Raw genomic sequence first — 17,320 nt, 5'->3', positions numbered from 1 at the left:
GCCGACCTTCTCAAGCACTGTGCTCTGCCCACACCCTCTCAAGCACAGCGTTGTATTTGCTCTCGTGGCAACTCCATCTTGCGGACGAGGAAACTGTACCCAATTTTATACAGCTGGGCTAGAACCTTCTGCCCACCAGCTCAGGGCCCCCTGGTGGCTCACGTGGGCTCTAGCAGGCCCCAGGCTTCTGGGAAAAGAGGGGTGGTGGTTAGAGCCACTGGGAATGGGCCAGGGACTCCATGCGCCAGCTCTGGTACCCTCAGCCCTGCTCTCCTCAGTGGCATCCGGGAACCAGGAGTCCCAGCAGCAAGCACCCTGAGCCCGAGACCACATGGGAGCGCCGCCAGGCCAAGTGCACGGCGGGTTCTCTCCCCCTCACAGGTGCACCCTCACCACCCTCCTCCCCGCCCACCGGGAGCCTCTGAAGCCGCTCCTTTAAGTATCTGAAATGGGACCCCTTCCCCCTAGCTTGGCTCTGTTTCCCCTGGGCAGATCACAGCGGGACCCCCACCTATAGGGACCCCCACCTGCACAGGCCTGGGCCCCGGGTGCTTTCCCTGTCCTTTCCCCATGACCCAAAGGGGGCCGGCCTAACGTGGGCCAGAGCTATGTGGACGCTGCCATTTGACCCCAGCCTGGAGACCAGGAGCATGCTGAGGTGGGCGAGCTCTGGACCCCAACTCTTTGTCAAACTGGGTGGGGGGTGGGGGGAGACACTCATCTTTCAAGTGACACAAGTCTCCTGCAGCTGGTGACAATGATGCAAATCAAATGACTGTAACCAACCACGTAACAGCTGATTTCAGATGGATGTTTTGTTTTGCCCCTCAGCTGTACTGATTCACAGATGCTCCTATTAAGGCAGAATTTCCAGGAAATTGTTTTCAAGCCACAGGAGACCTGTTTGTACCACTTGAAGGTTGTATTTATTTAATGTACCTCAAGGTGTTTTCATAACGAGCAGTGTTTTAATAAAAACTATTTCTGGCCTCTGTGTCCCCGAGGTCTAATTGGGACAATGACAGCAATAGCTTGTACGCTGGTGGCCAGGATCCAAGGGAGGGCTCAGGCTGGGCCCGAGGCCGCCGGCCCGGCAGCGTGAGGCACCCATGGCCACCCAACGGGGCTCCCCAATACCGTTCTGGAGGTCAGGTCCTGGAGGGTGAGGGGGAGAGGGCAGGCGCCGGACGCGGGCAGGTCCCACCAGTGCCGGCCCAGCTGAGGCTTCTAGTTTGAAAGTAGGCCCCTGGCGCAAAGTTCTCTTTAACTGGGATTTTTTTTAATGTGTATCATTCAGTGGGAGCCTTCCCGCACCCACCACCACCCATGTCATTTGTTAGCCATAGATTTGCTCTCTGGAGCCCGTTCTCCAGCCCCGTCTTGGGCATTCCTGGGACATACCCCTTGGTACTCCTGAGCTGAGGACCCTTCCCTCCAGCTTCCGTGCATGTGACATTCCTGGGTGTGGGCCATCCCTGGCTAGCCGTGAAGCACCGTGTCACTAGCTCACAGCAGGGGCTCGGATTGCTTGGGGATGGGTCAGAGATGGGTCTTACTTGTCCAAAGTCCCCAGACTACCACGCTAGGACACACCGCCAGGCCTTCTGACCAAAGCCCACGTTCACTCCTAGCTCCCTACACCAGGTGACACCAGGACAGTGGCCACAGAAAAAAGGTGAGTGGTGGCCGTGCTGTCAAGTCCTGCTATTATTCAAGACAAGCTGCAAAGGACCCTACTGGTAAGGAGACCATGCTAGGGAAAGTGGTCCAGCTTTCCACTTACACACACACACACACACACACGCTAATTTAAATGTAAACCAGGAGGAGCCCAAGGCTCCCTGTCTCCCTTATTCAGTCAGCAGCCTGTCTCCAGCTGGGATGGTGGGTGGAGAACTCAGGGGAGGCCTGGTGACGTGTCACCACTGCTGACCCTCCAGCCACTGCAGGGCCCGGCTGGTCCAACTTCATTGGAGAGAACCCCTGAAGCTCCTGACCCAGAAGGGACTCTACCAGGCACCACGATCCCCACACTGCCTCCTCGAAGAGTCCGGTGTAAAGTGTAGAAGCGAGGGAAAAGTCAGCCCCCGCCCCTCCCGTTCACAAACCAGCCACACGCGCAGCTTTTCATCATGACGTCAGGTTTATTAGTGACATTAGCGAGTCTTCCTAAGGTCGGCTGCATGCAACACACAGGTCACTCCTTGAATACAGTAATCCTAGCTTTAGTTACTGCATGGTAAGGCTTCTTAAGTCACAGTGTATTCTTCACGGCCGGGGCCAAAAACAGAGACTGCAGACAGAATGACGTCAGCTCACATGGATCTCTAAGGGACGGAACTAGGCTACGTAGTACGTGATCGGCACACACTGACGCTGCTCGCGGTGCTGGCGCCTGGCTTGCCCAGGAAGCCCCGCTCACCGCGGGCTGCCCCGGGAATGGCAGAGGTCGCGTGTTCCAGTGGGCCTTGAGTGTTTGGGGGGAGCGTGTGTGTAGGCAGGGGTTGTAAATAGAGGGCTGGCGCCCAGGCGGTTGTCCTTGACCCTGGGGGGAGGAGAGAGCTTGCCCCACCTGGAGGACGGTGCCCAGCCAGGTCCACAGAGACCAGAGGACAGGTGAGGACGGGGCGGCAGGTGTGGTCACGGGTCATCTGAAAACCCTCAAGTCTGAAGAACGGCTTGTCAAAATGAAAGTCAGCACAGTGGGCTTTTCTAAATAAATCCACGGGGTGGCCACCATCCTTTAATTAATGCAGGAACGGCTCCTTGCTCATCCAATACAATCACTGGTTGCGAGACTTCAGTTACGGCAACGTTCCGAGTGCTGGGCTTCCCAGGCTCCCACGGAGGAAGCAGCAGCACAACCCGCCCGTTTGGGGCCGGCAGGGTGTCCCCGACAGCGCCCCAGACTCCCATCACGGCTGCCCCAGGCACCCGCCGTCCTCGGGGACTGACTCCCTTCACGGCCACATCCAAGCACCCGCGCTAACTGTCCGGGCTTCAGGGAGGAGACACCACGCCACACAGAGGTACAAGGAAACACGTCAGTCGCAATGAGGAAACGGTTCAGGACGCAGCAAATACTTGACTCTTCTACAAAAAGACTGGTTCCTGTGACTCTCCTTCAACAAAGACATACCCCCTTTATGTCCAAAAACAAGTGAGTGGTGAGGGCCCCCCTCGAGGGAGCCAGTGTCCTTGGGTGGGCTGTGGGGTCAGGGGTCAGGTCTTGGGTCCGGCCTGCGGCTCCTCTGGGCCCAGGTGGGCTGGACGGGCCTAGATGTACAGCGGGGTCTCCTGGCCCGTGAGGAGCCTGAACATGGCGGCCGGCATGGTCTTCATGTGGATCTGTCAACAAGAGAGAGAGGGGCTGACAGCTCTCCCTGCCTCCCCCCTGCCTCCCCGCTGCGAACCACCGTCTGAAAACAACCCTGAAGCCAGCTGTGTGTGTGACAACACCTGAGGGTTTCTGCGCAAAGCACCAGCTTTTGAAGCGAATCAAGAGGGACCCGCCATGGTCATCACCAAGGACAGAGGCGCAGCGAGAAAGCGCCTCCTGACGCAGCAGACTGTTACCTGGGCCCCCGTCCAGGTCTGCAGATGGTCTTACAGAAGGTCAAGTGCTACTTCCTCTTCAGCTCAAGCTGACAATGGGCGCGGGGGTGAAAAACCGGCCTTTTAGTTGTGGTTACTGGTGTGCCCACTCAGCCCCACAGAAACTACAAGGCGTGGGCTTGACACAGTGAGAAGCACAAGGGCACACGCACAGCCCTTCCCACGAAGCCGGTGCAAGCAAGTGTTCTGGGGGCTGGGAACTTGCTCACAGAGGGCCAGGGGGCCTCAAGCCCCTCCATCCTTTGGGGGTCAGCTGGCCAATGAGCCTTTGGGGCCCAGCCTCACTCCCTGGTTCCAAGGGGGCTGGGTACACAGGCAAGGCACAGGGAGACCCCAAAATCCTGCAAGGGCTCTGAAAGGAACATACGCAGCCCTTGGAAGCAAAGAGAAGGCGGGTTCTGCTTCTGTCCTCCTGGCTGGCATGGGCTCTGCTGGCTTCACCTTCCTGGTGCCCAGCAAGAGGCGGCCAGGGGTGCAACTGTCCCTGGCCCACCCTTCCGCATCTGAACAACCCTGCCAGGCCAATTTGGCAGCTATATTGTCACACAGGCTCCCTGCCCACCCTCCCATCAGGATCTATTTGATCGCCTTAGATTTTAGCCCCTCTGTCACCCAGTGTGGCTTTTTCCATCAGAAGATTCATTCTCTGTAATCCCTCCCTCTGAAACCCACCCGCAGGCTCACACACTCTTGCGGTCTTGTTTGTCAGTGATGCATTTTCCTGATGTGCTCAGGGAGGATGGAAAATGCAGGCAGGCATGTTCATCTCCCAGCCTCAGCCAGCAAGCCTAAGGTCAACTGTGAGGTCTGGGGTGGGGGAGCTGGAAGGACTCTCACACCCCCATCCTGCGAACCTGAATATCATCAATTCATCTCAGGCCTGAGGAGTCAGAAATATTTCTCCTGGCTCCCAGGTGACTCCCCCGCTGACCGATTTCTTCATGGGTGTGAGGCTGAGTCCCAGTGGGCAGCCCTTTGAAAGCGTCTACTTAGGAAAATTGCGTTTTTCTTTCTTTGAAGCCAATTTGTAAAAGGAGGCTAATGGTCCCTATCTGGCCCCCTTTTCGCCTGAGAGCCAGCCATCTGCCACCACCCATCTAGGGGGATCTAGGCCGCATCCCCAGAATCCTGAATATGCCGACGCCGTGCGTGGCCCCAGGAGAAAGCATCCACCCGGCACCCAGGGACCACCCCACCCCCACAGGCTGCACAGATGGGGCCCATGACCTCTTCCCCACAGCCAGAGCCTGCCACTGCCTTATTCGAAACCCCCGCGATTCCCACAGCCCTGAGTCAAACTGAAACTCCGCAGCCCAGCACCCATGCCCTTCACAACTGTCCCCTCTGCCCACCCAGCTCTTCAGCTACGTGTCAGTCTGCCCCTTCTGGACTATCTGTCACCCATGTTTCTCCCAGGAGACCCTCACCCGTTCACTTGGCCGGCCCCCTAAGCGCACACACACACACACACACACACACACACACACACACCTCCTCCCAGGCACTCTAGCACCTTCCTTCTCACCCTGAGTTATACTCGTGCGCCCCTCCCCTCAGAACCCTTGTCCATCCTCACACTGAAACTGAGCTGATGCCAGAAAGAACCAGAAAAGGAGGCAGGTTAAAGCCAGTGGGGCAGGACAGGGCAGAGCAGCCGTGCGCCTGCTGCGGGCTGGCAGACGGCCGGCAGAGGCGACTCCACACCCGTAGAGGCCAGAGCCCCGTGCCCTGACAGAGTGGGTCCTGCAGAGGGCAGGGATCACATGGGACACAGTTCCAGAAACTGTCAGAAGGCTTATCTGCTCCCTTTGCCCTCTGTCTGCTGCCTGAAAGGGACAGCCACACGCCGCCTGCCACTCGTCACCCTTGCCACGGGCACGCCCCTTCTGGAGACACAGCCCAGCTAGCTCAGCTGGGATCCAGGCCCCCCGGGACAGGGGTGGCGCTTAGAGGTCAAGGGTGAGCATGCCAACCAGCAGAGCCGTGCCCGAGGGCTCAGCAGGACAGGCTCTCCTGAGAAGGGAGGGTTTCCTCTGGCAGGGACTAGCGGTTTCTGGGCACCTCATAGCCCCTGGGGGTTAGATATCGGCCTGGAGATGATGGGCCCAGATGACCCGAGCCTCCAGTTGGCCTCACGAAAAGGACGGCTGGGGGGGATTGGAGGCGGGGGGCTTAGTCTCACCTCTCCGACCGAGTTGGACAGAGCCTGCACGATCTTCTCGTGAGCTGTGGCCACCACGCTCTGCCCGTTGATCTCAATGATGCGATGTCCCACGCGGACACCACCTCGCTCCGCGATGCCCCCTCGCATGAGGCTGCAGATCTAAGCAGACAAGGTCAGGTCAGTACAAGTCCCGGCCACACCCCCGAGATGGGAGGGGAGGAGCTAATCCTGTAGGAGGAGTCCCCGTGACAGATGCTCCCACATGAAATCAGCTGACTCCGGAACCGGGAGTTTATGATGTGAAGATGTTAAAAATAAAAATAAAAAAGGTCAGCACCGTGGTGTGTGGGAGATCTGTCGGCCCCCCAGCCACTGGAGACTTTGTTCTTGTGTCGGGGAGTGAGGATGGCTGGGGGACACAGGCAAAGCACATTCTGGAAGATTCTCCACCAGCCACACTCTGCTCCACTTTCAAATGAAGACGGTCACTGTTCCCACCTCACGAGGGAGTGACTTATGAGCTGACACATGGAAGGACCTTGGGGAGATGACCAGGAAGCCCCTAGTTGTGAAGTCCACTGGCCTGTGAAGGTCACTAAAGGTCACGGCGCCAGAAAGGTGGAGGGAGAGGCCGGCAGGCCCAGAGGCGACGGAGAGAAGCTGCGCCGGCTGCACCCCAACAGCTCCCAGGGGCTCTGCCGGGCCCCGGGGGGCCCCACGAAAGCCATAGGAATGAACACCACGGTAGGAGGGGTGTCGAAATCCTGGAGATGAGGGGCAGGGAGGGAGAATGGCTGCCAGGCCTCTCCCCACCGTGGCTGCCTCCAAGGATGGGGTCCAAGGGTGGGGTTACTAACCCCTAGACAGGCAAGGGCAGAGGCAGGCTAGTCAAGCAGCAGTGTCCTCAGGTGAAGCTTCCCGCTTGCCCACTGCCCCCCAGCCTGGCACCTCGGCCTGGGAGCACTGCCGAGAGAGACCCCAGGAGCCCTCTCCTCAGAATTGTGTCAGCAGCCCCGGAGGCTCGTGTCACACTGGCCATGCTGCTCGAGGACGAGGAAGGTCAAGCCCAGAGAAGGATGGGAGACGCCCAGGCTGGAGGGGCCCTGTCCCCCGAGGCCAGGACCCACCCCATGCTATCTAAAAGCCTCTTTGAATTCACAGCGCTTTCAACTTAGGGTTTCCTCAATCCAAAAACTACCCACACTGCTGCCATCTCGTTGAGGCTTTTATGACTTTTTAGGGGTCCTCCTAGGGAACCCCAACCTGGAGTCAGGAAGGTCAGCACCCTAAATAAAAGGTCAAGGGCTGGCCTGCCTGCAGGACAGCCAGCCCCTTCTCCCACCTGCTGTTCTTTTCATTCTATGGCAAGGCTCTCTTGCTGTCCTGTGGTGACCCCTCCCGCCCTCCACCTCAGATGCCCACCTGTGTCAGAGCACTTCCCACCCACCCCCACCCCGGCGGGACATGTTTATTTCACTGGGTCTGACTGCCCTGTGCTGGGGGCCGACGCTCCCACCTACGGATAGGACCATCCACTGCCCGCCCTGTTCTCCCTCTCAGCACCTGGCATGGCGTCTTTTTACGGCTGAGACATCCTTAAAAGGCCACTGACCACAGGCCGACCCTGGCACCACCGTAGGAGCCCCATCTGTCATTTGTTTTGTGAGTCTTTCCTTGTCAAAAACACACAGGCCTTGCTGAGCTGACAGCGTGTGTGCGATCCCGGCATGGTGCCTGCAGCCCTCATGGTCCCTCCCAGCCCTCGGGGTCCCTTTCAGGAATGAGACACAGACACAGACTGATGTCACAGCCCAAGGCCTCGGCTGCCTGGCCACCTGGACTCCTGCGGCAGGGCTGGTCAGTCCTAGAAGCCGGGCACTTGGACCAGACTGGGCTCAGCCAGGGGGCGAGGGCTGACCCCTGGCCACCCATTTCTCAGAAACGGGGAGCACCTGTTCTGTCAAGTAAGCCCCGCTTACCTGACACCCAGGTATCTTACACAAGCCTTAGAAGTAACTTATATCCTTTTTCCCCCATCAAGCGATTTATGGGCTGTGTGTCCACAATGTATGTAACTAGCTCTTTGAAGACCCCGAAGAAGGTGCTTTGGGGTGACCCAGCTCAGTTCCCGGCCTGGCCGACTGTCAGGCAGGGTCCAGCTGGCTCCTGCCAGATGCTGGGACACGCCCGAGAAGGAAGTCCCCAGGGGCAGCTTTCTCCCTAGTCCTCGAGATTCCAGGAACGACAGGGACGAGAGGAGAGGGAGGCAGACAGGGCGACAGTGGCTTTGCTGCACCTTAAGAGGGGGCTGCCAGGAGGATGGGTCAGACTGGCCGGCGACCACAGCTGGAATTAGGAGGGCAGCTGGCGGAGGGGTGGCAGGGGAGCAGGAAGTTCTGAAAGGGCTGCTTGCACGCCCCCGGGACCCAGGCCGTGGGTGTTCTGACTTGCCTGGATGCGCCTCTCAGGAGGTAGGCTGGTGCCTCCCAGCTGGAGGCTTCTTCATTTCTTGGATGGCATTGCGGGAAGAGAGAGGGGGAATCCATTTAGGAAAATCATTAACTGGGTCACACAGGGCCTGTGTGCAAACTGAGGCATTGTACTTGCGGTGTAATGAAGCTGAAAATGGAAAAAGCACTTGTGCAAGACTAACTCAGATGCCGGCAAACTTTTGCAGGGGACTCAGGGGACCTCAGCTGCGTGGCACGCTGTCTGTCGTCGGTAGCACGGTGGTCCCTGGGGTCTCAGTGAGAGGAGACTGGCCGGCCGGCCGGCCATCAGGGCCCCGTGTGCACTTCTGTTGCCCTGGGTCTTACATACAAACATCAGCCGCCACACCCATGCCTGTGTGTGCCCACGGACACCCAGACACCGTGCACGTCTGATGCTGGGCGGCAGCCGTGCTCTCCACAACGGCTGGCCTCAGGCCTAATCCTGGTCCGGCCACTTCCAGCTGGGAGCCTTGGGGCAAATGACTTCACCTCCCCAGGAAACAGTGACAGATAATGCCGGTCTCTAAGCAGACCAGCCTCGCAGCCACCGGCTCCACGGCGCTGCTTTGTGAGAAGAGCTTGTCCGTAGGTGGCTTCATCTCCTGCTTCGCAGAACTGACAGACAGATGGCCCAGGGGCCTTGGAGCACTTGTAATGATGCAACTCGACCCACTGGAAAAGCAGACATCCCGTACCCCCGTGATCGTGGCAACGTGACCCCTGGCCAGGCTCTAGGTACTCCTGCCATAAGCATCTTTGCCGTAGACATGTTGAGATTTGGGGTCTACTCGTTATAGCAGCAAATATCCCCTAACACAAAAGGACAAAAAGGAGCCTTGAGCCCAAGCCCTGTGCCTCTGCCAGCTCTGTGCAGCCACACTGCTGCACAAGACAGCAATGAGGAAAGTTCTGTCTCATTTGCAGTTGCCTTTCTAGAAGGTTCTTCCAAAACCAAGGAAACCAAACTCACACTGGCCAGAGGAGCAGGCACAGATTTGCAGGCAGACCAGCACTCACTCAGGCCCAGTACCACCTCCTCCTGGAAGCCCTCCTGCCTCCTCACTGCCTGGCCCAGCGCTTGACACCAAGCAGGAGCCTCACACCGGCAGTGAATGGGTGATGAATCAGTGAGTGAATGCGTGAACAAGTGAGTGGGTATCTATTGGTTGAACACCATGAGTCTGATGCCACTGGCTGTGTGTGTCCACGCTACAGTGGCTGGGAAAGAAAGGCCGCAGAGCAGGTGTCTGCAGAGGGACCAGGGAGCCCAGGCCAGGCCTTGAGGGACCCTTTCCACGGCCACATGCTGGCCCTTCCTTGTCTCCTGGGCCGGTCCCGGGAGCTGCTGGAAGCTCCTACCTGCCCGGCCAGGCTCTGGCAGCCATGCCCACAGCCATGGCTGCAGAGTGCTGGGCGTGGGCCTGGCCCTCAGACAGGAGCCGGTTCAGGGGCAGGGGTGGAGAGCTGTCCTCTCCCCCCATACCCTGCCAGTGCCCTGTACCCAGGCCCCACCACGGCGGCAGCCCGGGGCAGAGAGTGGACTCACAATGCCGTTCTGCACGCTGAAGCCCAGCTGGTACTTGAGGTCTGGCCGCTTGATGAGGACCGTGGTGACCGGTGGGCAGCTGACGATGTTGAGCTTCACCTGCGTCTGGTTCTTCAGCCCCTGCAGAGCATGGCAACGGGAACCACAGCTGAGCACAGCCTCGAAGGGCCGGGGGCACGGCGGGAATGAGCCTGGTGAGGCAGTCGCCTCTCAGCCTCAATGTCCCTCTGTGAGGGATAAAGGCATCACCCACCCTGACCTGTATGCGGGGTAGGGTATCCCAGGTGGCAGTGCGTGCCCTGCTGTGCCCTCTGACCCGGGCAAAACCAGCTGCCCCAGAGCCAGAGGCCAGGCTCTGTGACGCTGTGCACAACCAACAGCTGACACCACCGTCACCGTGGGCAGTTCCCAGGTGGGGCCCTCACCATGCATGCTGGAGGAGCACTTCCTGTTTGAAAGGACTGTAGGGACACTTCTCACAACAACCCAGCCCCCCATGATGGACTCATGCCAATAATGAGGTGGGGACAGGGAGTGACCAGCTCAGAGAAAACCTGTGAGCAGGGGGCTCTGGTGTCCACACCAACACACGGCCAGGTGGAGCCAAGGGTGACCTCGGGCCCCAGGGAGGATGTGAGTGTCAGCAGGTGCCTGGGCCAAGGCGGGAGTGGGGGGGGCGCAGGGAGAGGCCCAAGCCTCACCACGGCTGCGGCTTCGGGCCCCTCCTCTGGGCAGCCCTGGGTGAGGCTCGGAGCTGCCTGAAGACCTAGGGGCCCTACACGCGCGCACACACAGCCCCATCAGAGCCCAGAACTACAGCCCTTGGAGAGAGACTCCAGGCAGACCAAGCTTCTAGAGTCACAGACTGAGGCATCTCCCACATCTGTCTGTCTGTCTGTCTATCTGCCTACGTGGTCACCCCCTCGGCAGACACTGCTGGACCAGCTCCAAGAGCCAGTTCATGGGCCTTCTGGCCTCAGAGTCCTTCATGTCTCAGCTGACAAGGGATGAGGGGGATGCGTCCCCAGCACCAAGACCACAGAGGGCTGGGGACAGAGCACAGGCACACGGAACTGCCCCCAGGAGGTGGGGTGGCGGGGCGCCACTGACCAGAGCAAAGGCTCTGCTGCACGGAGGCCTCCGGGGTGGCCTGTCTGAGCTCTCTGCTTTGGGGTTCTTACAAACCTCCAGGGGCCAGTGGTAAAGGCCCCCATCCCATCTGCTGGTGTCCCCTCTGCCTGACCCCCACCAGGGGGTCCAAAGCTGCAAGCTCACGGGTCAGATGGTCCATTGCCTAAGACCTGCCTCCCAGATCCGTGAAGAGTGACCCATCCTCCCAGTTCACCCGGAAAATGGATTCTCAGTGGGGAAGTCCCGGGCACACCGGGACAAGCTGGTCACCCTCCCTCTACGGGTCCTCAGCACTAGCTGGGGTCAGGGTGGTCAACACCGGGCTACGTGAAACCAAACGTGCCACCCCGCCCTGGGGGCAGCCCGCGGCCTTCAGTGACTTCAGCTGGCACGCAGGGCCCCGGGCCCCACCTTGATGATGCCCTGGCAGGTGGCGAGGGGCAGCCCCACCAGGCTGGTGCCGTTGATGGACATGATCTGGTCCCCGATGCTCAGCTTCCCGGAGCGGGCGGCGGGGCCGCCGTTCATCATGTTCGCCAGGATCACGGTGGGCAGGATGGAGCCCCAGCCCGACTCCACCAGCACCACGCCCAGGATCTCCCCCTTGTGCTTCTCGAGCTGCAGCTGCAAGCAAAGGGCAGGTGGAGGAGCCGCCCAGCCCTCCCGGGCTCACCCAGCAGCCCTGGGTGCCGGGCACGGACCCTCCCCTCCCAGCCCCGCCCACGCCAGCATCACCCCACCCCCGCCCCAAGCACGGCTCCGGAAGCCAGGATCCTTCACTCATTCAACAAGCAAGCAAGCAGTCTGGATCATTCATTCATTCATCCATTCAACAGGCAGCCAGGCTCTAGGCCACCCCAGGGTACGTGCTCCTCTGTCTTAGGAGAACTTTCCAAAGGCCTCTACTGCTAGCAGCTTCAAAACCCCTGGGCAGAGCACCCAGGTTCCCTGCCTTCAAAATGTCTCCCATATGATTTCCAGACGCATCTCTCGGGTGCTGAGTGCCAGCTGATGCTAATAGCAGCATTAGAAGGCACATTTTCAAGGTCATTAAGACCGACTGTAATCAGCTTCTTTGTTACAACAGCAGCTCATTTCACACACAAGTGCTCGGCTCCCAGTGCAGAAGCAAGATGCACGTTTAGGCAGCGCCTCTGCCTGCTGAGGGACAGGGGTTTGTGCCAGGGCCCCGTGAAGGCTGGCTCCCAGGTCCTGTGCCTGTGAGCTGAGCTGGGGGATGTATGGGGCAGCTCGGTTTGCAGAGCAAAGGCAAGCGGGGTGCTTCCCGTGCCCCCCCCCGGGGGCGCAGCTCACCTCCTTGCAATTCTCCGAGTTGGAGAAGTGGATGAGGTCATCGTTGTACATCTCCTGGGTGTTGATGACGTCACTGTACTCCTTCTGGCTCAGGTCCTCGGGGTTGATGCCGTTAGCCCGCAGGAACTCCTGGTAGGCCACGCTGAAGGCCTGGCCAATGGACTGGGCGATCAGCTGGGCCTGTGCAGGGTGGGCGGGGGGTGGGGGGGTGACCTCAGAGAGCAGCACAGGAGCACAGGCTCCACACGGCCCGGACAGGACGGGCTGGCTGCCCAGTGCACACAGATGCCTGCAGGGCCTCGGCCCAGCAGCTGCAGGCTCGGCTGGGGAAAGCTGTCTTCCCAACACCCCATGTGAGGTGGGCCCTTCTGCCGCTTTATACCCATCAGGGCCTGTCCTGACTGCTCTAAGTCTCAGACATTCCAGGACAAAGCACAGTGTCAAGGAAAGGCTGGAAAAGCTATTATGTGAATTATTTGCTAAATAGCCTATTTCTGTTGCTTTGATTGGAAGCGGTACTGTATTTTTCTTTCCACCCATTTATCCAGAAATAGACTTGAGGTGTGTTCTCTAGGGAGCGTCCCAGAGACTGCTAGTTGTCTCCCCAATATTCATGTCTCTGGGGAGGCAGGTGTATGTCTGTGGGAAGGGGTGGCTGTGTCGGGCTGAGGCCAATGACAAGCATGAGAGCTGGGGACACCAGCACAGACCCCATAAGCAAGTCACTTCTTCCTACTTCGGTGGAACCGCTTCCGTGGTTTGTTCGTTTTTTTATTGAATGCTTGGCACAGGTCTTGCCCACTGCTGGCCGGTGCATGGAGGATGGTAGGAAGCAAGAACTAAAGACCCGAGCCCCAGGGACATGTCGGGCACTCACAGCTGTGCAGCCTGGGGGAGCGATGGGACTCTTGGTGGCTTCTCAGCCCACAGCAGGGCCTCCGCCGCCCCGCCCTGGGCTGTGGGAGCCCCAGCTCCAGGCTCGCGCTGCTGCCACCTACCTCCCCAACGGCCATCCAGGGGGCCTCTGCATGGAGACCCTCAGCAAACCTCAGATCAATAGGACCCCAAAACAGGTGAAAAACAGAGATCTGGACTAAATGCCTAAATCCTTTTCTGGCTCTACATATTGCATGATTTAAGGGCTGCAAATGAATAGAACTGTTTAAAAAAAAAACCCAAAAAACAGGCTGGGCCAGATAACAGGCAGAGCATGGAAGCTCTCCTTAAACAGGTACTGATTCGAGATTGAACTGCCCTCCCAAACTGGGCCCTGAACAGCTTACAGGAAGGACCTGCAGACATTCGGCTCATCAGAACAAGCCCTACCCGCTCCCAAGACCAGCATTTTGGAGATGCTGCTAGAGGCACAGTGTCCAGGGACCACCAGGTGGCGCCCAGGGACTGCCAGGTGGCGCTGCCAGCCAGGACACATCTGAGAGCACCGCTGAGGGCCGGGAGGAAGCTGAGGTTTGGGCCTCTGCAAGAGGCCAGGCTGAGGGCAGAGGGAGGGCACAGGGGCCTGGGAGGCCAGGACCTGCCCCATCCCCAGGCTGGGGTCTCAGGGTTTGCAGCCATCCCCAGGCTTCTGACAGTCCCCTGGCTGGGAAGGGCCGTCTAAGAGCACCCCTGGGCGGGTAGCCTGCCGGGGCTGCCCACTGCGCTCGGACTCCACTGCGGGTTCTGCTGGGACCCTCACCGCACCCAGTGGGAGCTGCTAGGGACAGTGAGGCCATCCGCACTAGGGCTCCTCGGGGCACAATCCAGGAGCCTTTAGCAGCTCCCCACATGCTGCAGGCTCCCATTCCTCCTCCCACTGTGCCTTTTGGAGGCCCCCTGCCCTGGGGGCGGTCACTGCTATGAGGCCAGGAGGCTGGCCCAGGCAGCAGGGAGTGTGTCCTGGGCCTCAGCGAGGGGCTGGCATTGCCAGGCTGGCCCTCAGAGGTGGCCTCTGCAGGTGGGCGGAGAAGGGTAGGGCCCCCAGGACTCCTTTGCCTGCGCACTTTCACCTGTGCGGCTTATCTGACCTTGGCCTGGAGGGGACACTGGGACTCAGAGAGCACCACTGCTGTCCTCCGCACCAACTTCCATTCTCCAGGTGTCCCACTGTGCTCTCACCAGACCCTTGGGTCCCTTACTCAGCCCTGCAGCCCACCTGGGCGGAGCCACCATCCGGGTCCTACACTCTGGGCAGCTGCTCAGGGTCCCCTCACACCCCACCAGGGGTTCCTTCCCTTCCTCCTTCGGGGACACTTGGAGCACATACATGCACACGCGCACACCCAAACCCACCTTGCCCTCAGCATTATCTCCTGCAGAACTGACAACTCTGGGGCCACAGATGCACCCCGTGACTTTGACCCTCTGCCCATAACCATCTGCATGGCTGGCACCTCAAAGCCCCTTCCTACCAGCTCTCTAAGACACCTTCAAGACCCGAGTTGCACAAAAATGTCCATCCAGGTGTCCAGGGGCTTCTGTATAAGGTGGAAGGAACATGTGTGCCCAGAGGTGGGCCTGTATTTAAATTCCCTCTCCGATAAACATAGCATTGCTTCAAAGCACTTCCAGTTGACGTCAGCTTCTTAGCAAGAAGACGCACTACTACCCCCATGCACCCTCTCCAACATGAAACTACTGGGCCCTTCCACTGCTCCAGGTCCCCAACATACCCTCAAGTTTGTATGTGAACAAGACTACGTTCATGGAGGAGAGAGAATTTAAAAAATTCTCCTGTGGGAACAGCCATGAGGAGGGCACAGCAGCTGCCTTCCCACTGTCCTGGGTAAGATCTGCCCGCAGCGGGCAGCCGAAAGCCCCGGGCCCAGCGTCCCCTGCACTCCCTTCTCTGGTTGGTCCCTTTCTGCCCCTTCCAGGCTCAGAAAGATGCTCTCATCCCATTCAAGGGGAGCCCAAGGGTTGACGGTCCCTTAGCGAGCCTCCCGAATTTTAAATGTCAGAACTATTGTTTAACTCGTTAGGGCCTGACGCGGCCGTGAGGGAAGCAGAGCTAGACCTCTGGTGCCGCTGCACCTCCCTCTGCGCAACCCTGGCAGGTGACGACGTGCATCCCGCGAATGGAAGAGCTGGTCCAGGAGGACTCTGTCGTCAGAGAGCAAAGCTCTGATAAAGAGCTTGTCCCAGTTGGCAGCTCCCCTAGTATCATCAACTACGGTTCAGTGTAGAAGCGGCTCCTGAAAACCGCAGGAAGTACAGCTAAACGCTGTTCACCCTCTCTCTGCCAACTCAGCATTAGAAAAGCACGGGTTCCCTGGCAAGGTCAAGGGCGGCGACCAGGATTGTCCCCTGATATGTGGCTTCCCGGAGCCCCAGGGGTCGGCACGCACGCACGCACGTACGTCCTCGGACTCGAACACGTGGCAGGTCATCTTGTATTGCTTCCTGCCCTCCTGCGCCCCGGGCGTGGTCTCGATGCAATCCTGGGAGGCCGAGCGGGGCATGCGCCGCCGGGCCATCAGCACCACAATGTTGCCAATGTCCGCGATGTAGGAAATGGTGCGCAAGGCGTGGTCCATCATGGTTTCCTGTCGGGCGGGGACGAGAGGTCCACATGAGGGGATGTTAGGGGGACAAGCCATTAGGGTTTCTCAACCTCGGCACCACTGACATCTGGGGCTGCCCTGTGCCCTGCAGGGCCCTCAGCAGCTCCCCTGGCCTCCGCCCCCCAGAAGCCAGCAGCACCCACCACCTTCCCCAGCTGCGAAGACCAAAAATACCTCCTGCCCTTGCCAAATGTCCCCTAAGGGACAAAACCGGCCCGGGTTGAGAACCACCACTCCAGTTAACAGAGCGCTCTAAGGTGGCAATTCACCATCCAGGTGACTCTTTTGTCCTGTAGCCCACAGCTTCCAAATGACACGTCGGAGGCACGATGCCGGGTGGAGCTCTCAGCACTGGGAGGGAGAGCAGGACCCTGCCACGCGGTGAAGCCCATCCCTCCCGGTCACAGGCCACCCTCCCGACCACAGGTCACCCTCCCGGTCACAGGCCACCCTCCCGGTCACAGCCCACCCATGGCTCTGGAGAGGATCCCCTCCCTGCCAGGCATGTGCCTGGCCCAGACTTCCTGCTGTGCAGAGGATAAAGGCTTCGAGGCCAATGTCTGCCATGAATGAGTTCTTCCAGGGAGCCCAAGCGGCCCGGCAGAGGTCAGGGGACACTGAGTCGGCTGGCCTGACTCCCATCAATGGGTGTCCACAGCCATTCAGTTCCCTGGGCCGGTCTGTTACTCTTGGTGGCTTTTGTTGTCTAACAGGAATTCAGCGAGCGTCCTGCCCATCACCCCACCTAACAAGGCCGGGCCATTACTCTTGGTGAGTACAAAGGCTCTGAGAAACCAATCAGTTGGTCTTTTATGTCTTTGTCCTCTTCCCACAAAAGAAAACCGGGTGTTTCTGCAACCCCCGAAGCCCTTTCCTTCCTCACAGAATCCAATTTTGTAGGGGATAGTTCTCCACATTTGTCTTCCTGGAGCGGATTTGTTTTCTGGCCAAGGATGTGGAGGCAGTTTAGAACCACAAAGGCCACCTTCCAGGAAGGGACACTGAAAGGGTAAGAGCTGGGGGGGCTCTTCAGTAGCTCCTGATTTCTGGCCCCGTCAGAAATGCCCACATCAACCCCCAGGTGTCAGAAATGGGTATCTGCCCTTGTTCTCAGCTCAGGTCATGGGCAGGGCCGTCTTCCTCACAGAAGGAGGCCACCCACGCACGTGGCCGCCGGCCTCTGTCCTGTCCTGACCGGTCACTTCAGCCTCCAGTCTCCCTCATCTGTCTCCCCCTCTCCAGCCCGTCAGCCAACATGTTTCACTTTTCAATTAAACCAGTTTCCTGTCACAACTGTCTCTTCTAGGTCACCCTAAACAGTGCCTCAGAGCGAGCGCACAGGCTGACAGCTGCCCATGACCCCATGGGTTACCTGAACCCCTGAGTGGGCAGCCAGACCACAGCTCACAGCACCTGCTGACTCAACTCCCCAGCACTGGCTCTCCTCACGCCTGCTGGCCCACAAGACTCCATGGTGCCCACTCTCATGGTCCCCCCA

At 59.2% G+C, this 17,320-nt stretch overlaps 1 protein-coding gene across 4 annotated transcripts in view; it reads right to left on the bottom strand.

The window, feature by feature from the left end:
- Nucleotides 1-2,123: 2,123 nt before the first annotated feature.
- Nucleotides 2,124-17,320, bottom strand: part of APBA2 (amyloid beta precursor protein binding family A member 2) — a 179,199-nt gene continuing 164,002 nt past the window's right edge. For all 4 annotated transcript variants that reach the window (XM_019625158.1, XM_019625161.1, XM_019625160.1 and 1 more), the window contains 6 exons: nucleotides 15,619-15,804; nucleotides 12,263-12,442; nucleotides 11,360-11,572; nucleotides 9,818-9,937; nucleotides 5,798-5,938; nucleotides 2,124-3,348 (listed from right to left, as the gene is read on the bottom strand). In XM_019625158.1, coding sequence (XP_019480703.1) covers nucleotides 3,277-3,348; nucleotides 5,798-5,938; nucleotides 9,818-9,937; nucleotides 11,360-11,572; nucleotides 12,263-12,442; nucleotides 15,619-15,804 — 912 coding nt within the window. In that variant the 3' untranslated portion in view covers nucleotides 2,124-3,276. The remainder of the gene's footprint in view (nucleotides 3,349-5,797; nucleotides 5,939-9,817; nucleotides 9,938-11,359; nucleotides 11,573-12,262; nucleotides 12,443-15,618; nucleotides 15,805-17,320) is intronic.

Source organism: Hipposideros armiger, unplaced genomic scaffold (assembly GCF_001890085.2).
Source record: "Hipposideros armiger isolate ML-2016 unplaced genomic scaffold, ASM189008v1 scaffold_617, whole genome shotgun sequence".
NCBI classification, from domain to species: Eukaryota; Metazoa; Chordata; class Mammalia; order Chiroptera; family Hipposideridae; genus Hipposideros; species Hipposideros armiger.
Note: the sequence above shows the minus strand (reverse complement) of the source record. Positions and strands in the feature narration are given on the sequence as shown.